Source organism: Coturnix japonica, chromosome 1 (assembly GCF_001577835.2).
Source record: "Coturnix japonica isolate 7356 chromosome 1, Coturnix japonica 2.1, whole genome shotgun sequence".
Taxonomy (NCBI): domain Eukaryota; kingdom Metazoa; phylum Chordata; class Aves; order Galliformes; family Phasianidae; genus Coturnix; species Coturnix japonica.
This window is the reverse complement of record NC_029516.1, coordinates 16,728,630-16,749,865: the sequence shown is the minus strand read 5'-3', so window position 1 is coordinate 16,749,865 and position 21,236 is coordinate 16,728,630. Positions and strand designations below refer to the sequence as shown.

General features: G+C 33.7%; 1 protein-coding gene across 9 annotated transcripts in view; it reads left to right on the top strand.

Moving 5' to 3' along the window:
• BRD1 (bromodomain containing 1) overlaps positions 1 to 21,236 on the top strand; it is a 64,371-nt gene that overhangs the window by 28,800 nt on the left and 14,335 nt on the right. For 6 of the 9 annotated variants that reach the window (XM_032442567.1, XM_015852130.2, XM_015852094.2 and 3 more), the window contains 5 exons: positions 2,154 to 2,285; positions 2,991 to 3,119; positions 3,852 to 4,164; positions 4,981 to 5,241; positions 8,391 to 8,879. In XM_032442567.1, coding sequence (XP_032298458.1) covers positions 2,154 to 2,285; positions 2,991 to 3,119; positions 3,852 to 4,164; positions 4,981 to 5,241; positions 8,391 to 8,879 — 1,324 coding nt within the window. Of the gene's footprint in view, positions 1 to 2,153; positions 2,286 to 2,990; positions 3,120 to 3,851; positions 4,165 to 4,980; positions 5,242 to 8,390; positions 8,880 to 19,568; positions 19,775 to 21,236 lie in introns of those variants that run through there. The other 3 variants (XM_032442580.1, XM_032442576.1, XM_032442579.1) reach the window with 3 other exon arrangements.

Sequence of the window (21,236 nt, the reverse complement as noted above, 5' to 3'; positions counted from 1 at the left end):
AAATCTGTACCAGGTGAAACAACAGGTTCAATTTAAAACAAAACTCTTAAAAACAAGATTTTTAATTGCAACTGTGCCTTCATATTTAGCGAATTACTTAAGTTTCAAATGAACTATATCAGACTTGCTCTAGCAGAGCTGCATTCTTTTCTTGCTGTATTTAGGTTTCCTGACCCACCTTAAAACTAGTATGTTTTTGTTGACTTTCAGTAGGATCAGTTCCCTAATCTGATGAATTATGCAATTACACAGGGCAAAAGAGCAGGCTATTATATGGCTGCAAGCAAACAGACAACAAGCCTTCTGCTTTCAGCGGGAGCCAGAGCTAAATTTTGGTTCTTAAAAACAGATTGAACTGGGGGGGGGGGGGGAGAGTATAAATATGTCAATTAACAGTTGATTTTTTTCCACATATGGGATCTGCACTCACAGATATGTAAGTAAGGGGTATGCAAAAGTGGCATAGTGGTAGTGTAGATATCCTGATTCAGTGAGTCTCTGGGAATTTCAAGGAATTAAAAATGTGAGTAATAATATTTGTACTGCTTTCAAAATTGGAAATATTATGACCTTCAGCAGTTAAATTATTAAGTGTCTAATTCAAGATCTAGCTTGTTTAAAGATAGAAAGATTGACAGTAGTAATAGACATTGGGAAAGGGAAGCAGAAAGTTCTAATTACAACTCTTTTAGTTACAATTTTTTAGTTACTTTTTTTTGAAAAGAGGAATGAGCATTTGTTAGTGGATCGCTGTACTAGTACACAAAGCGAGCTGGCAGGTAAAATATTTTCAGTCTAAGTGAAGTCAGAGATTAGGATAAAACTGACTTAATAGCTTCCATAGCTACTTGCCTTTTCTAAGATGTGTAAAGTGCTAAAACACTGGGTAGTTCACTCAGCACTCACATATCTATTAGCTATTTTTAAACTGCTGTTTTTTTGCAGTTTTATTTGTAGAACCTTATGGCTGAAAAATTGCACAAAGTTCCCTTACAGGACTATAATTACATCCTATTAGGGATGTTTTTGCTGTGAGTATCACAGTTTGTAATGAATGGTTATTGTTCACCAGTTTAGCTGGTTTTCTGTAGTCCTCTGTCTTTGTGTTTTTATAACTGGTGGAATTTATTTATCATCATATCAAACAAACAAAAACCATCAAAAGAAAGATACCACATATATATTGCATTGTGCTAGTTCTGGGCAAGCATACAAAGCTTTGAGTTTCTTCCTGGGATTATTAGGATATTCACTTAAAATATAATAATCCTCTGAAGTATGCTTATTTTCTGTACTTGGTACTAGTACTAGGACTTCTTAACAGCCTTGTTTCTGGTGATTTATAAATCCCTGTTTAATACTGTGGTTATCATTCCAATGTTCTACCTTTTCTTATGAAAAATAGTAAAAATTAAAAAAACACAAAAAAAGGCTTGTTTTCTGTGTATGCAGGACAAACTAAGTACTACAGTGCTACAGGTGTTTAGACAGTCTAAAAAGGAAAAAAAAAGGAGAAAAAAGGAAATCTGTTGTCTGGGTTACTGGTGTATTGTTACGCTGCTTATTTGTAGTACTATTTGAGGTTATTTGAGAAATTGTTTTTCATTTCCTGAATTCAGAAGTCATAATGATCTTGTTGCTGTTATAAACGTGCCCTAACACTGCTGGAAGTAGCAGAGGTGGACTGTGTTGAGCACTGGGATAACTTGTATTTCCTGGCTTATGTGATATTTCTGGAGAAGCTGGTGATACTAGAATGGAATAGTTTGGTTGGAAGGGACCCACAAAGACCATGGAGTGACTGACTACTGTGGGACTAGTTCTCCTGGTTTCCGTTTTGATATGACAGTAATGTTTCTGATTTTGTAGTTTCTTATACTGCTGGGTTGCTACTTGCTATATTGCTTTTCTTATGTAAATAACCTTTGTTATAGGGCTGCTTTTCAGGTATATAAATTTTCCTTTCAGCTAGACAGTTGAAAAATGGAAGAACTGTATTATGAACCTTATCACCAAGTGCTCTATTTAAAAATAAATAAATAAATAAATAATTCATCTTTGCTGTGACTACATTTCTGGAATTGTATAAAACTAGTTTATAGAAAGTGATGAGTTGTTTTCACTTCCTGAAAATCTCTTGATTCTTTTCTTAGAGAGAAGATGATGAAGAAATGCAAGCCTTAAAAGAAAAATTGAAGTACTGGCAAAGGCTGCGTCATGATCTTGAAAGGGCACGCTTACTGATTGAACTAATACGTAAGCGGGAAAAATTAAAAAGAGAACAGGTAAATAGAGTACCATTTTAATTTGGTGAAAACTTTCTGAAAAGGTTCTGAAAGGATGACTAAGTATTCTCACGCAGTTTTTGCAGTACAGAGATTATGTTGTTTGTGTGTGTGCTCACACACAAGCTGATAAAAATATATACGATTACTTAACAAGCCATTCAGCTGTATTTTCAAAGTTATTTGATTTCTGAAGAGCTGTAGAAAAATTGATCATCACATTTTTCCAATAGAAAGTCTTTACTGAGTAGCAATTTTTCATTGTTCTGAAAAATGAGTGAACACTGCATCTAATTCATAGGACATTACAGAGTTAACATAGCTGGGATTAAGATGTAAGGAAGTGATTCTGCAAAAAGATAGCATTTTTATATAGAAACTGTGAAAGGAGCAAGTTTGCTTTAGAGTCTTTAATTGTTCTTTGTTATGAAACTTTGTGTGTTTATGTATTTATACATTGACACCATTGATGTTTCATAAGAATCTTCTTTTGCCATATAAAAATTTCAGTGTTGACAACTGAAGCTAAATTTTAAATATGTTACTTTTAAATTCTTGGGGGGTTTTTTTGTTTGTTTTTTTGTTTTGTTTTTTTTTTTTGTTTGTTTGTTTTTTTGTTTTTTTTCTGTTTTTTTCCCGCCTTGTTGAATATGAACTTATTCAATAGCTTTTCAAATAATTATTTATTTTTCATTACTTTTTTAGGTCAAGATTGAGCAGGTTGCTATGGAACTTCAGCTTACTCCATTCACTGTCCTCCTTCGGTCAGTCCTGGATCAGCTGCAGGAAAAGGATTCTGCTCGTATATTTGCTCAACCAGTGAACCTTAAAGAGGTATGTTTTAATCTTAATTTTTTGTCAGTGTTTTCTTATGTTTAGCTATGACTTGGTGGTACCACAGTAGAAGAAGCAAATTGTTGCATCGTGTAATCGGTAGCACTGTTATACTTCTATCTTCTATTCTGATACCTTTTGTTTTATTACTTCTTGCTATGAAATTATGTTTGTTTACCAAAGTAAATTCTGGTGAATACTTGTGCAGAATGAAGTGGCAATATTCTATACTAATAATACTAATCTCCTGCTACATGGTTATTTGATGAAGCAAATTTGAATAATATCTTAAAAATTCAAGTGTGGATGCTGTATTCTTACTTGGAGGTAAAATTCCTTTTCATTTCCCCTGAAAATAGATATAGATATATTTATGTAGAATATGTTTCATATAATCACTGTATATGAATATGCTTTCGTGTATATTTACATACATAATGCATTTATATACCTACATATACGCATATGCATACCTGAATTCTATAAATGGTTTCAGCATTTGTTAGTAGAGCTCTGATTTGTTACATAGGATACAAAGCTGTGTAATATGTAACATTGGTATGTAAATGTTTGCAGTCTCAAGAACAGTCTCAAGCTGTTCTCAGCTATATTTTACATTTATTGATTTGAGCTGTTATTTTCTTAAAACATGCGGAACAGTTAATAAAATCTTCTTGATAAAGTAATATCAGTTATTATGTTTTACCCACTGTTTTAAATATTTATTCAAAGGTTCCAGACTATTTGGATCATATTAAACATCCTATGGATTTCTCTACCATGCGAAAACGGTTAGATGCTCAAGGCTATAAAAACCTCAGTGAATTTGAAGAGGACTTCAATCTTATCATAGATAACTGTATGAAGTATAATGCAAAAGACACAATATTCTATAGAGCTGCAGTGCGGTTAAGAGATCAAGGAGGTGTAGTTCTCAGACAAGCTAGGAGAGATGCTGAAGGAATTGGTTATGATAATGAAACTGGAATGCACTTACCTGAACGGCCTAAACTTGAGTCACCACAGCCTTTCTCTTGGGAAGATGGTAAGAAGCTTTTTGTATTATTTTTAAAACCTGCATTTTTGGCTCCTCACGTTTAAGGCAGATGCTTGTAATTCTGGCTCTTCAGGTTATTCACTGTATTTCTTTTTCTCTATTGCAATCAGTTCTTGAAAGATTGATTCTCTTCAACTTGATCTGCCATAAGAAAGCATTGTCTTCCAGATTCTTTTTTTGGCAGTGTTAAAGCCTAATTTGACAAGATACATGAAAGGTTTTAAAGTTGAGTACCTTATTTTACATGTTTTGTATAGTCATAGGTCATGGAAGATGACTACCAGCATGGATAAACTTCAGTGCATTCTTAAATAACCTATTCAGTTCTAAAAGTCAAGGACACTTGCAGTGCTGGGAATTAAAATTACATCTTTTAGACATACATGCTGATTTTCTGAGTTTTTGAAAATGAAGGAGAGTAGTTGACATTCTTTTTACATTACTATAATCTTGGTTTGTTCCTTGGTAAGAGTGAGATCACCTAATAGGGTAGGAAAGGTTAATTGTCTTCTTTCTGACCTTGCTCTATTACTTGTACCTCTTGAGCAAAATACCACTCAAGAAGAACTGTAGCAATATTGTACAGTAAGAACTTATGCCAATATAGGCTCTTCACTGAAGATAGTTAAGCTAACTAATACTGTAATCTAAGTAGCATTTTGATAGCATTTTGACTGCATTTTTTAATTCCAGCACGTGGGGTGTTTTTTTTGTTGTTGTTGTTTGTTTACTTACTTATTTTTCTTGTTGGAATTTCATGTGGAAACATAAACACATTTTCAACTGTACATATTTTGACTTAAGTTGATAGGTTACTGAACCCTGCAAACCGAGTGCATATGTCCTTGGAAGAACAGCTGAGAGAGTTGCTAGAAAAACTTGATCTTACCTGTGCAATGAAATCCAGTGGATCAAGGAGCAAAAGAGCAAAGCTGCTAAAGAAAGAAATCAGCAGTATTCGCAACAAGTTAAGTCAGCAACACAACCAAGTTCCCCAAATAGAATCAGGTATTGGAAGTTTTGAAGAAGAAAGTGCAGCACTAGAACAAGATGGAGAAGAAGAAGGTAAGATTTTTAAGCTATGTTTTAATTAGTACTAGTAGTTCTTCAATAAGGGGCTATATTTCATTTTTAAATGGGCAGATAACCACTTAGGTACAGTAAGTTTTTAAGAATGTGAGAATGATCCCTCTAATGAAAACCTCCTTTCACAATAGTAAGGCTTTTTGAAAATCTGGTTATTAAAGAAGGTAAAATAGAAACAACCTGATCAAAAAAGGAATCAGGAATGTCTGAGTGGAAAACAACTTCATACTTTATAAATCCACTTGAAGGCCAAAATATATATTGGGGATCATGTGAGCCTAAGTCAACAGTGCTGAGAATGCTGGCTGTTGTACTGCATTTTCTAGCTTTTCTATCCTCTCCTCTGCTAAGACTCTCGAAGGGCGGAGTTTGGAGAGTAGATTTGTTCGTATGTTTGATTGTTTCCCTTTTAATATTAGCTATCTATTGATGGAAGTCATCAAACTTCATGTTGTTGAATCAGGGCACCCAAATCTAACCAGCCCTTTCCCTTGTGCCTTTCTTCCTCCTGAAAACAGTGATTTCAGAACTATATCAGCTCTCTGCTAGGCCCCACTGATTTTATTGAGAACAACTTGCTAGAAACGCCTAACTATATATTACAATTGACTGTTGTATTCGATTCTTCTATTTTAACTTAAAAAACTCCAGTTTGCAAAATAAATTTAAGTTTTGAGTTTTTGTTTCTTGGTCATTTCTTTTCTGAAAAGCTGACCTATTTTTATTTAGGAGCATTATAGATGTTTTGAATGACATTATTGAGTGGGGGGAGGAAAGAGCAGAAGGGAAAGTGCAAGTGTTTTTAATAAAAAAACCAGTCTGTTGCAGATTAATGTTGTCAGCATGTTTGAGAGGTGAAGTGAATAAAAAGACTGTCCTTAACTGCCATTCAAACAGTAACAGTTTTTGGTTCTTACTGTAGTTAAGAATGATTTCCAGATATGTAATGTGCTTGAGATTTGAGTGACAACAGTTAAAAAAAAGAAAAAAAAGTAGCTGAATAGGCACATGACTTATCCTGTTCAGAAGCTGTTAAAAATTCTTAAGATGTTCTATGGTATTTTATTTATTTTAAGCCTCTTTCAAATGATGTTGCCTCCAAATATAGTGATTTAGAAATTTAATGTACTTTGCCATATAATAAGGACACTAACTTGTAGCTTAACATTTTCATTACACAGCCCTTAACTTCTGCAGCTAGTGTGCAAATACTAGTCCTAAAAGTGAGCAGTAAATGTTTTTGTATATTATAATACATTAAATATAAATATATATGCATATATAACATGGGCACGATCCAGAGCTGATTGTTATTGTTGTTAAACTGAAGAGTAATTAGCTATCAGTTCAAGCTGCAGTTTTGATGTGGAAGTTACTTGAAGGAAAGAGAACAAATTTCTGATAAAGAGAGATGAGGAAAGTAGTCATCAGAATTCTTTACCCAGGATCTTTATGGGAGCTGACATTAGAAGTGCTGTGAATTACCAGTTTATCTTACAATTCTGTTTTCAGTTTCTGAGTGTGTGAGAAACCTGGTAGCAGAATAATCCAGTGAAATTTATTTTTTCATTCCTGAATAGTCTTTTTTATTTATTTTTTTTTCCTTCAGTGCTTAAATCTTTCTGAGAATCTTCTCTTAGTTATAATTGTGAGAAAATTGGAATTTGTTCAAAAAAGAACAGTGGTATTGGATATTCTAAGCAGTGGGCTTTTTTAAATTGGCACTGCATTAAGTAACATAATTCAACACTAAGTTTTATTCTAAATGTTTTCTTGAAATATTATCAGTTGTAATACTCAAATACTTTCAAAGGATGAGAGTGTAGTTGCACTATTTGTTAAGCACTATGTTTTTAATATGAACTGTGCTATTGTACAGATGTACCTTTAAATGATGTGCCAGGGTTTCTTCTAACCCTAGAAGTCTTTAATTTCAGAGTATGCTTTGCTAAACGAAAGCACAAAATTAATTAATCCTCTATGTATAGAGGATTTAAACCCTTGTTGTTTCATCTTGCTATGTCACCTGTCATCAGGTGACATAGAAAATTAATTAAACTTTAAAATTTCATTTGATAGTGTAAACATTACTTTGGTGTCATATAGTTGTTCTTACAGAATAAGCATCTTCTTTTGTCATATTTCACTTCTTGGAAGATTATTTTGGGAACTATAAAGATTTTAAGGTCTGTGTTTCAGCAGGTTTGGTAGTCCTCTTGCTTGTATTTAGGAGTGCTACAACAGTAGAATGCTTATTTTCTTTCCCATCATTTGAGATGAGAAATTGAAACTGGTTCTATATGCTCACGCTAATGTCTCCATTGTCTTCTCTCAGTGTGAAATTATTAAATAAACTGGGAAAGGATAATGGGGGGAAAAAAAAAAAAAAAGGGAGAGGTGAAAGAAAATTAGAAGAGGATGGCTTTTCTGATCTCTGTCAGGTCTACACTATCACATCAGTATTTACCAGCTAGTGCCTAGTAGAGCTGCAAGACTTTGGGAGTGGGGTGTTTTCGCTGTTTTTTATTAGGGTTGGTTTGTTTTTGGTGTTTTGTTTTATGGATAAAACTACTAGTCAAAGCCATAAAGCAGCTTTGCAGAAATCGCCTTTCATACATTTTCTGTTGCACTTCAGTTTACTCTGGTAGATCAGGTTACAAATACAATTTTTAAATGATTAGCTGATTAGAATTTGTCATAGGCAGGTAAGGTGCATTAAAAAAAATTATATTTTGTTTTTTATCAAATATTTTACTTGAATGGCAGTGTAAGTGCATTTAACATAATCATCCACCACCCCAAGTTTTCTATTTAAAAGAAAAAAAAAAAGTTTTCTTAGTTTTTAGTTAATGAAACTAACATAACTGCATGAGAAGTAAGAAGTACCAGGCATTAATTGTTAACACCAACTATAAATACCTACTTTTCTATCCGTGTTACATACCCAGTATAAAAGTAGGAACTACTAACTAGGACAGATTGTTGTTAGTCAAGAATTGTTTTTAAAATGTTATGCTTTGTTTCCAAACAACAATTTATTTGGTGGGCTGCACATTTATAGTGAGTTTTATAATAGACTTTATAACTACAAGATTTCAAAAATCACACTCTATTTATAATTTTTTCAGGAGATAAATCTCCCCCTAAACTTGAACCATCAGATGCATTACCTCTTCCTTCAAACTTGGAGACTAATTCAGAACCACCAACCCTCAAACCAGTAGAACTCAATCCAGAGCAGAGTAAGCTTTACAAAAGAGTAAAATTTGATAATGAATTATATAGCACTTGCATTCAGAAAGAAATAAATGGACACACTCCAGAACACTTACTTGACAGTAATCTCAATGAGTCGACTGTTTCTGCTGTAGCTGAGTCATCAACTGATGTAAACAGACGTACATCCATTCTCTTCTGCAAATCGAAAAGTATAAGCCCCCAAAAGTCTGCAAAGAACACTGAAACCCAGCCAACTTCTCCACAGCTAGGGACCAAAACCTTTTTGTCTGTAGTCCTTCCAAGGTTGGAGACACTTCTGCACCCAAGGAAAAGATCAAGGAGTGCATGTGGAGATTCTGAGGTTGATGATGAGTCCCCTGTAAAGCGCTTGGATACAGGTAAATGTTACAAAACTTATTTGAATGGATGCGTCTCAAAAGTTAACATACCTGTAATTGTTAATCTTCAGATTCTAGCACAAGTATTTCCCTCATAGTTGAGTAATCAGGTGTAGCTATAGTTCAGAAAATTACTGATTCATTTTTTTGTTAGCAGTTGGACTTAGTGAACCAAGTTTTTCTTTTTCACAGTTTTTATTTTGGCAATGGAATCTTTTAAGTATACATGTCTGTGTGGGTGATGTTTTCATTTTTATTTACTTATATTCCAATTTCCTTTTGTTGCATCCAGTGGGAAATATCTATCAGCTGTTGTTTGTTTTTGTTGTTGTTTTTTATTTTTTAAATTCCCTCTTAAATTAAAAGGAAATTTCATGTGATGTCAAAACTAGAATTTTTAGAAAGAACATGGAAGATGTGTGTTCCATGTATGACTTCACTTTGCTATAATGTTACTCTGATCACATTTTCACATTGGGAAACTGATGATAGTGTATGAGGTGCTTTGTACAATCACGTATGTTATGGAAGTGTTAAAATTCAAGTGATAATGATTTTTCTTGTGCGTTTCTTCTGAAGTCTGTGCACTTCAAATAGATAAAGAATAAATGCAACATTGTACTCCTAACATGACTTATCTAAGCTTTATGTAACAAGGTTATTTTGGTTGTGCAGTGCAATTAATTGTGACTTAGAAAAACTATAGTCTGTCTGTTGCAGGAACTTGAATAAAGCCTTATTTGAGGAGGAACAGCAGCATTAAGAAATTACCCAAGTGTATTTCCTTAATGGTCCTTCCTATGACTTTTATATTACCTTCTAAAATAAGTACTATGATCTGTTAGATTGAAAGCCCACGTGTAGGTTTGAGAAGAGCATGCGATTTTTCTGACTTTGAATGAAAGACATAGCAACGTACGAAAAACTTCTGTTGTGAAGTTGCAAGTTTTTCTTGTTAATAATCAAACAAGAAGGGAAAATATTCTAATGCTAGAAAAACAGAATGTGAAAATAATAAGATTTGGTACAATGATGTTTTCGGGTTATATTTCTGTTTCTTTTCCTTCACTGGAAAATCTTTGCTTGATTTTCTTTGAAAGATTGGAAAGAGCCCATAGATCTGATCTGAACTTCTGTTTTGAAGCAGAAATTATGAGTAGGCAGAGCGATAATAGAAGTGTATCAAACTTTATTAATGATGCACAAAGCTTTGATTTCCAAATATTCAAATTTACCAGTTTTTGATCTAAACACTAAAATTATATATCATTCTACAGATTGTATTTTGTCACATGCAAAGCGAATCACTTTATGCTGGATCATTCAAGGAACTAGTCCTAAGCTTGAAACTTTTATTTTAAATATTTTTAAATGAGATTTTAAGGAAGACTGATTTCATTCTTTAAATAAGTAAATCAAGCTGCTTGACTACATTTAAAATCAATTATGTTCCTTTTCTCTCTGTGGAGTATACATGTATGTAGGACAAATATGCTTTTAATTTGTTTAAGAAAAAAAAAAATATCAAAATTGTTTGAATTTTTTTTATCTTTTTCTAATTTCAGTATAACTTTCCATTTCAGAATTTGTAGGCTGTTTTTTTTTTGTTTGTTTGTTTTTAAATTTGGTTTTCTGTTTTCTATTTTCTATTTTTCTATATTTTTTGTATTCTTGATTTGTTTTTTAATGTAATATATACGTATCAGCAATGAGAACAAAATCCAGAAGGATATTTTTAAATTTTACTATTATAAATAATAACATTAATACATAGAATCTTCCTGAAAGTAATGCAAATACACATGAAAATTATTTTCACCTGAAAGTGTTCTAGTTTTCTTTAAAAGTACGTGTTCTTTGAAGTATGTATGGTTTCTTCTAATGTACCAACTTGTTAAATCTTGTTTCTGTGCTTCTTTTTTTCATTTGAAACCAAAAATTTTGCTTTTACATGCAGCTTTTCTTCCTTACATTATTTTCAAATGCGCCTTCATCGTAATTTGCGCAATTTGAATTGGCAGTTATTTTGAGCTACAGTTCAGGAAGAAATCAGCACAAATCTTATCTGCTTTTAAAGATATAAAATTAGATAATTATTTTACTTGTGCATATGCAAGCTGTTGTAGATTCATGCAGATGTCTGTGCTCTAATAAGATTTAAAAGAAATAAGATGATGTATACAATAATAATCTTTTTCTGTTTGGGTATTTTTTTTTCACTGAATTCCAATTTAATACTTCTGTAGAGAATGTTTTCCGCTGAAAGAATTCAGCAGACATGACTGTTCTCCCTTTGAAGAAATGGCATAACAGATAAGGCTTACTTCAGGCTCCTTATGCACATCCTTGAAGTTGGTACCTTCATAAGCAATCACCGTAACTTCAGTTATTATTGCTCTGCCAAGTTTACTGGTATGAATGTTAAATATCCATAAGAACTTAATGTACAAGGCTTTGAAACATTCATCTCGAGAAAGAATAACTGAGCAAGTGCTGCACCCTGGCTGCTGAGTGCATATCAGATTTCTTTCCTTTTCCTTTTTGATATGGTGGATTGTTTTGTTCTCTTCCCTACTTCCTGCACATTATTTAGGGATGCCTTGTTTTGTCACTCACATTTTATACAGGAGCCCTCATTTTATATCACTCATAAGTTTTCTTGCATGAGGTTCAGAACAAGACTCCAAAGATTACCTAGTTAGGTGAAGCCATACCTACTTTGTCTGATACTGCCATGTTCTCATAGACTGCTATTTACTGTTCTCTCCAGAAGTGCAGTTGAAATTAGTCTACTTGCCAGTTAGTTAAAAGAAAGAAAAATATTGGATCTGTTTATACTCTAGTTTTTTTTTTTTCTTTTTTTTTCCTAGCCCACACATATGTGATTCATCTTTCTTCATAGCTGCTGTGTGGAATTTGAAGATTACATAACAAGGAAATGTGTTTTAAAATGATTGATACATGCTTGAGGTGTCTTCTTATTGTTTTGTATATTATCTAACAATGTCAAAAAGAAGAAATTTACTTAAGAAATTCTGGTCACAGTGAAGATCACTGTATAATTCTTGAAGTTCAGGCATGTCAAATCTTAACTGCAAGTTAAATGACCCTTATAAAGTACTTAAATCATACATGTGCCATGTATTTTGTTGCAAAGCTGAATCCTTTTCGTCAGGTTGGATTAGCATCCGAAATGTGATTGCACAATAGAGCTCATCAATGAATAGCTGTATTAACCATTTGAAAGTTTGCTTTGATCAGTTATCAATTAATGAATGTAGTTCAGATAAACTGGAGAAAGTAAGTGTTTCAAGATGCCTTTTAATTATTATAAAATGGTAAATCAAGTTTGGATTAAATTTTCAAGTTGATCTTGGTTTTATTGGATCACCTTTCTTAAATACAGGGTAGAAATTTATATTTACTGTGTTGTTAACCCACATACTTTAAGCAGAAACAGACTATGCAGATTTTAGTATTGTGAAGCCATCACTTGAACTTTGCATAAATTGAAGGTTGCAAATAATGACTATTGTAGGGGAGTCCGGCCATTTTCTGATTTCTTAACTAGATAACAGCAGTACAGTATTTTAGTGTAAGTTCAGTTACTCGGTTTTCTTCACACTTGCCACTGCACAGATTTCCTCAGGACACTGAAACAAATGCAAGCATGAATTCAAGTATTAATGCAACAAAAAGCACAGATATGAAGTTGAAGAGGAAAACTGTCATTTTGCAATAAATACTTTTTACACATAGTTGTTGGTATACAGCAAACATGATTATGACCTATTAAATCTATTAGCAAGTGTTGACCTTTGTTTCTGCCTGGTCACTATAAGATGCTCTCTGGCAGATAAGAATTGTCTTGAAGTAACCTGTATGTGAATTCCACTTTTACTTGATACATTCTTTTTATTGTAGTGATGAGCATTTTTCTCAATTTTATTTGATATAATAAGGACAGGTTATGTTTGGAGTGAATCACAACACAGGTTATTTCTTGGATTCTTCAACATATTTATGTTATATCTCTGACTTGACACAAGTCAATTTGGTGATGAGTCAGATTTCTTTTGTTTAAAATTCAATCACCATTCTGTAAATAATAAAACTAACGCATATCTAAGAACTTAACTGAAGCTCTAAACAACATTCTAAACTGGAGGTGGCTTGGATGGGAAAAAAAGAAAAAAGATTAGAAAACAGAATTCTTGGAAGTGTAGTTAACATATACAGTGTTGTCTTGAAGAGTAAAGTCAGCAACTTGTCTAGATGTCAGTAGTTTTAGTCCTTTCATGCATTGAATTATGCCTGCTTTTTTTTCTTTAGGTGCATACTGATTGCTTCCTGCAAAATAATGAAAATTAGATACTTAAGTATTTAGTGATGTTCAAAATTTTCAGCTGCCTGCCAGAAGTATAAGACATTTTAAGGTGTATGTTCAGAGGAAGCATCAAGTACTGTATAAGCTTGGAAGGAATTGTTCCCTTTCCTGTTAAGTTTGTCTATGTATGGACTACAGGAGCTCAACAGCTTAATTGTCAGGATAGAACTATGCACAGCAGCATGTAGTACCAAGCAGGCTGAGAAATACTACCTAAATTATTGTGGAAATGGTCTTTGTGTTTCTTGGATGGGGCTTGGGGGAGGATGTGAAGAGTGTTTATGTCTGAACATATATTATGGCTACAAAAGCTTTAGACAAGGATTCTGACCATCCTACTGAATCTTTTGCTAATTTCATTTGATGAAAATGTTTAAGAAATAGGATAGTATTATCAATACAAGTACAATTAAGTAAGTTTTTAAGTCAGGAGAGAAGAAATGCAAACTATTTAAAACCTGTTAAGAATTGCATGAACATTTAAAAGAATAAATTCTCCTTTTGGCTGATTACATCTAAAGATCCATGTTAGATTCCTCACTGTAAAAAAACTGTCTGCTTATGAGTTGGTATAAAGTATTAGAAGAGAAAGTTTAGAGCAGTGTAGTCAAGAACAGTGGGACTTGATGAGAACTGGATAAATTTTCTATATTGGTGGAGTGAGTTAAAGTGTACAGTTAAGAATATTTTCTTGGGTCTTAGACTCATCATTCTCTTTGAAAACACTATCTTTTGGGTTATTTTAAAGATACTAATTATCAGCACCCAACTTAGAATTGTTGCTTTCTAAGATAATAAAAAAATTCTAGATGCCCTTCTTTTTTTTTTTTTTTTTTTTCTTTATGCTGATGGAATTATGTGAGAGTTTTTCTGTATTTCACTTTTTTTGGACTGCTTAGGTCATTTCTTTGCCCAGGCTTTGCCTTTTGAAAGGTAAAAAATAGCCTCCTGTGTGCTTCATCTGTGTCATATAACATATAACATAGTAATATAATTATTTTTTTTTCTGTGTGATGCAATCAATGGGATAAGAACTGTGAGGTTTGTTGAATGTACTTAAAAAAAAAAAAAAGTGGAGATCCATTTTATGCTTATAAATTAAGCATAGCACTTGCCTTCATGGCGGTGTTATGTGTAGATGACCTTCTTTAAAATTCAGACTGATATTTTAAAGTTCCTTGAACTGGGAATGTGCAGTACTGGAGTTCGTCAAAACAGCATTTCACAGATGAGCCTTATCTCTGACCCTTTTTGGACATACTCGCCTTCAGGTCTGAATTAGGAGATGAAGTGAACAATCATAAGAATGAATATAGTGCTTCCAACCCCAACTTCAGGCAGTGAACATGTAAGGGAAAAAATATGTGCGCCTTAAGGCTTGTTCTAGTATGACTGGAGAGATGGGGAGACAGTTCCCATAATATGATATAAAATGTTAACTGCAATATGAAAATCTCTCTCTTGCTCCCTGTCCCTCTCTTCCCCATACACACCTATATTGTTTTTTGCATTGTTCATGTTCTTTGGGGATGACAAAAATTGTATGTTTATGTGCATAAGGAGATGCCCTCCATAAAGAGGGATTGTGAAATTTGTATTATGTACTCTATTGCCGTATCATATTTGCCCTCTGAATCTGTCCCTGCTGAGATGTAATTCTTATGTCTAGTTTAGTCTTTAAATCAGTTGGTTATGTGTTACTGCTCATTTTTTCTCGGTACAATGGTTTGTATTCACCTGAAGTAGAAAACCAACCAAACAAACAAAAAAAAACAAAAACAAAAAAAGAACTCATAAATTATGAATCCTGCATCTGTAATACATTTCTATATTTTTCTGTTTTGATAGAGCAAACTTCAGCATTCAGGAGTATCTTACTGTTTTATCAGTCTTCAGTCATTCCCTTTATTACACAGTCTTTCTGCCCCCATATGTTTTTCTAAGCTAACAGTCCTCCATGATGACTTGGATGGCACCCTGCCACTGTGGAGTGCTGACTTAAATACTCTACAAACTAGAGGTAGAGAGGGAAGGTGAATGATTAAAGTTTCTGCCAAGGCAGTACTATAAGCGGAAATAAGAATTGGTAGTAAAAGGAAACTCATGTTTGAAGGCTTCTTTCTGTGAAGGGTAATTTGTTTAGAAAATTGTTAGTGGCAGTTACATGACATTTTGTCAGAGAAGAATCTCTTTTCTGAGTTGCTGGGTGAATTCATCAAAAGCTCCTAAAAAAAGTTTGACTTCAGCCTTTCAAGTCAGACCTCAGGCAAAGATTTTTTTTTTCCCTTGGAAATACCAACTAGAACATTGGCATTTTTTGAGCCAAGTAGGATTAAAATAGGAAGAAATTGAAGAAATTATACAGTATTTGAATTGTGAATTTATGTATGTTTGTGTATACTTTTAAGGTAGAAAAGAATGTGTAATTTCTACATTTCTGCATTTCTGCATTTCTACAGATACAGTGATTGGCAACAGCCACTGATGCTCCATGCTGTGGGAAAATATGATGTTAGTTATAAAACTGAAATTGCTTTTATATTCTTGTTCTCTAATGCTCATAGTCCTCTATGAAATCGTACTATTCGTGAAATTACAATGGTATCTTCTAAGTAGCAGCAGTATCTCCAGCTGATTTAGGAAAAGACAATTAATTTAATGCTGAAAATCTGGGGAAAAAATGCAGAAGATATTCTTCTTGGCTTATTAGCTCCCTGTCTTCCCTACATGTACAAGTTATTCCGTTTATTCTTTGAAGTTTTTCTTGTGGCTAGATCACAGTAGGAACTGTTGTTAGAAATTACTTAATCTTTCAGGGAAAAGAAGTAAAAGCTGTGATTTCTCAGAAAAGACATCTTGTACTGTAAATAATTGGTTGTTGTTTGGTTTTTTTTTTCTTCTGTTTGCTTTATATTTGGTAATTGCTGAAAACCATAAAACATCTACAGCATTAATCAGTGTTAGGTTGACCTACATGTCAGCCAGCATAAGGAGGTGGAAATAATAACTACTTTGTCTTTCAGAACTTGAGCAGCATGTCAGTACTAAGTAGTTGAGTTACGTTTCTTTGTAACTGGTTTTCAGCTTTTTGTTTCACTAAGACGCCATTAGAGATGGTAAAACTCACGGATTTATTGATGAAGGCATGCAGTGTGTGTGATTCACGTATGGATCCTGAGTGAAGACTCATTCAGCTCTGAAGGCTGACAAAAGCAAGCCTAACTTCTTCAAAACTAGGGTTGACTGCTGAGAAAAAAACATTCTGCCAGTGGAATGCAGTTAGTTGTGGTGGGTTGACAGTTGCCTGTGCTGCTGGTCTCTCTCTCCCTCCTCAAAAGGATGGAGAGATAATATAATGAGGGAAAAAAACTTAAGATAAATGCATATAAATGAAAAAGGAAAAAAAAAAAAAAAAAAAAAAAAAAGGCCATACACAGAAGAAAAAGAAAAAATAAATTGCTTTGTATCAGCAGGCAGTGTTGTCCCAATTCTTGGGAAGCAGGGCCTTGCTGTATAAAGTGGTGCCACTTTTTCATTTTTTCTGGGTTTTATTGTTAAGCATGACATTGTAGGGTACGGAGTATTCCTTTGGTCAGTTGGAGTCACCTTGTTTCCTCTCCACATCTTGCCCTGGCCCTGAGAGCCAGCTTTGTTGCTGTGCCAGCACTGTTCAGCGCTAGCAAAAGTGTTTGAGCATTTTTGCTGCTCTTTTAGCCACAACTGCAGAGCACAGTGGTATGTGAACTGCTGCTGGGGAAGTTGACTGTGTGCTGGCCAGACTCAGTACATCAGTGTACTGTACATAAAATCTAAGTTCTAGTCATTATCACATATGCACAGTTCAGTAATTTTAAGAGTACGGGTAGGTTTTTAATGTCAACAGAGCTGATGGTGGAGATCAATGTTCTTTTTGAAGAAAGTCAGCTATACTTTCTTCTCATTATCTCTTTGTTACTCTGTTGAACAGCAGCTGCAGGAATTTCATGCTAATTCAGGGACTTGATTCTTATTTGATTTTTTTCATTGATTTTTTTGTAATGTTTCTAAGGCTTTACAAATGAAAATGGAATTAAGGGGCATGTGTGGCTGAGGAGCCCTTAGTTTTGGAGGTAAAAATATTTTGGGAAATTTTTAACTGATAACTCTCTTCCATGTTTCCCATGCAGTAATCAGACATATTTTCTTCAACGTGCATAAGGAAAACTGCACTTTCTGTTCACACTTCTGGAGAGAAACGGGAATTAAGAACTCACTTTTTAAACATCTGTAAAAGGCAAATAAACTGTAGGCTACAGTTGTTGGAAGTGCTTATGTAAGATAGCACTGAAGTTCTTCACTTGTGCATGTGTGTGACTTTTGTTGGGTTTTTTTTCCCTTTGGATATCATGACCAGTAATTGTGTTCCCTGAATTAAAGGAATGCATTAACCTTCAAAGAAGAAGGGGGAAAAAAAAAGAAAAAGATTTCCATATTTTAAGAAAAGTAAGTTCTTAGTAAGTTCCTAGTCTGCATTTGAAGGTTCTGCTGGACAGCTCTTAAAGACTGCTAGCCACTGAGTTTTCTGTGCAAGATCAGTTCATGGGTAATTCTCACATTATTTCACATAATATATTTAGAACAATAATGATATTTTTAAACTTAAGCTTAGCAGTAACTTCATGGGTTTTTTTCTTTCTTTTTTTGTTTTATTTATATCAGGATTTTATAGCTGTGAACACAGAAATCTGATTTCAAGTCTTCATAAATAGTTTGCCAAGATAAATTGTCTGAAGTATTAATGACTTCCTGTGGTCCTTATGTTTCTTGTATCCTGGACAACTTGTATTGTTTATACTGTTTATAAATACACACTTAGGTCTTGTATTTTGCAGTCGTCTCTGTATATTTTGCATATCATAAATCATGTCAACAGAAGCTGACTAAAGAATTCAAGTTTTAAATTTCTGTGCTCGCACTTCCTGATACTGACTACTGCCACCATTATCATCAGTTTTTTCTGTGCCATCAAAGGAGCTGATAATCTCTGAAAAAAGTTTTATAACATTTTTAAAGAGAGATTTCTGCTTGTGAACTCTTAGCTTTTATTTTTTTGTTTTTCCCCTCTGGAATGTTTACAAAGGGTTTCACTAGTGTTGCCTCTCAGATGTATGTTTTAAATTGTCTTAATCATTCTGCAACACAGTAACCCCATAGTTGCAGTTAAAGGTGCAACAGACAACCCTTGTCTTGTGGAAGTAGCAGTTATTAAATATTGATCAGTTTTCCTTTCTGTTGTGCGGTTCTCATTCAGCTGTTCTAGCAGATACATAGTGACTTCTTACTCCCAGTATTGAAAGCAAATCAGTAGATAGAGGATGAATTCTTAAGCTTTCTTTTGAAAAATATCAAACTGATCCCTCTATGAACTACCAAACTGTATTCATTACCTAAACCAAATTTTTTTTCCTGTCTTGGATCTTGAAATCTGCTGTTACACATCATATGGGTGCCACATTGGGCTCACATTCCTTTTTTTGTGTGTTTATTTTTTACTAGTATTATTATTTTTTATTTTTTTTAACATCTTGGAGTGGTTGGTCATACCCAAATTTAAGATAACTTCAGTTTTAAAACTATCGTCTCCAAGGGGACACTTCACCCCAAACTTGGTCATCGTCACATTAAGAGGAACTGGTTCCCATTTGGTCTGACTTCTGTGAGGACAGTTTGAAGGACTGAACTCTGTCCTGCTAAAATATCTGTCTGAATATTCTGAAAAGAATAGTAGTTTCTAAAATCGTTACTGCACAGAGTTTACAGTAGGAAAAAGACATTCATAGGGTTATTATGAAGTTCACTTTTGCAAACTTCCTGGATGTCTTCTTGTTGCTACAATAGCTGTCTTTTCAAGATCTCAGTTAAGAATGCAGCATCTTCTGATTATTTACTGACTTAAAGTATCCCTTTATCCTCTTTCTCTGTATACCTATGTAAACTTAAAATAGGATCATCTCTCCCTTCTAATTCTTATTACGGGGATTTTTAGATGGATTTCAAAGCTGCTCTTGATGCATATCATACAAATGGAGATTGTATTCTGTGCATTCAGTGACTTTGTTTCGGTTCTTTTTGTTGAAAAAGAAGTGAAACCTTTCAGTCTATTTTCCTAATTGGGAAACTGAAGCTTAGTATTAGAATATTAGAATACATAGAACACTTATATCATTCTCACTGTCTCTGGGCACTGCTGTAAGGATGACTTATTTATTTAAGAGGTCTGTTAACTTTCAGAGAGACTTAATGGCTTTTTCACTGTCTTCCAGGTTCTCATATTAACTAATATCATGCTGGGTATTTATCTCTTTGGATCCTAATTATTTTCTGTTATCCTCAACATGGAATGGAATTCAATTAAATGATCATTTTGGAACACAGAAAGACTGTTACATTTGAAGTAATAATTTTGGATCATGTTGGAGACATCAGCCATCTTTAAAACAAACAAACAAAAAAAAAAGAATAGTGTTGGAGGAAGTCTTTGACATATATGATATGTTCTTCATTCAATATATCGCCCCATTTCCGTAAGTTATGAAGTTGTACATGTTGTAGTGTACGTGACTCAAAATAGTCGCAGAGTTTTACCAGTCCCAGTGTTCTTATTCCCTGACCATGCTCAGTTAGAGCAGATTAGTTAAGAATGTTCCATCTTCATCTTTTTCCCAGCCCAGAATCCCAGTCAAATCTTCCTTGGAGAGATAAATTGTACAGTAGAATGTTCTACTTATTTTATGTGTTTATGCATCTTTGTCTTTCTTTATTTCTTTTACTGAGGACTGTTGCTCATTCTGGGTAAGTGTACAAGTCAGGACTTGATTAGTCCTGGCTTGGCAAAAACAAAATAGTGTTATGTAAGTGCATTTTTGAATGTGCCCACTTTTTTGGTTGAAATTCTGTAACTGTTTTTGGCAGTTCTCAGCTCTTCAGCTATGGCAATATAGCACATCTCATATTTTAATATGTATAGCCTGATGCAAAGACAAGCATAATGAAATTCTAATTGCTTTATAATAATCTTACACAGGTTCTACTTATTTATTTTGTTGCAGCAGAACTACAAACTGAGACTGCAATCTAAAATGCACAGTTCTGTATTCTGTGGTAGCATTTAGTATGTTTGTGCATCATGCTGCTCCTTGGATTATCTTGGGTTTTGTTCCTCTTTTTTCATTTTTCCAAATTTATACCATCTTTCTGGAGTTACCTTTTCCTTCTTCAGTTAATGTGGAAAGATAAGAAGATTCTAAGTCAGTCAGTCTGTCTTAACTTCACTTTAAGGACAACATATTAGTGTTAAGGAACAGAAACTTTCCATGATAAATACAGATTTCAGGGCAGAGAGAAGCCTGTGGATAACAATCAACCCCATCTTCTTTGATTTCATTTAAGTTTTCCGTTGTTGTTTTGTTTTGTTTTGTTTTTTTTTTAGGATTATTTTTATATGATTATGTGTTATGTACCTGGATTGATAAGGCAAGAAACTTTCAATGTAAAAATACAAGTCTAGAACTGAAGACAGTAAGGAGCAGTAACTCTGTGTTTAAGATGGATAGCAAACTTAACTATTTGTGAATTTTTATTTCTAAAAAAGACAACATTTAGCCTTTGAGTGGACTGTTTTTTTGGGTTTTTTTTTCCAGGATCTTAAGAAGAGGGAACTAAAAAGAATCCACTGATGAACTGTTGTAGTTTGCTGTTTGGGTTTTTTTGTTTTGCTTTGTTTTTAACCTGAGGTTTCAGTGAAGGCAGTATGTATAAGAAGGTTAGAATCTGACCAAATGAGCCTACACTTAGTGTTAGCTCATTTGAGCTAATGACACAATGAACTTTTGCCAAATGTAAATGAGTGGCTCATACGTTTGTTGCAAACTTACCCAGACTAATGCTACAAAAGCAGAATGAGTTACTTCTCCTGTAAATATTCTTTATTT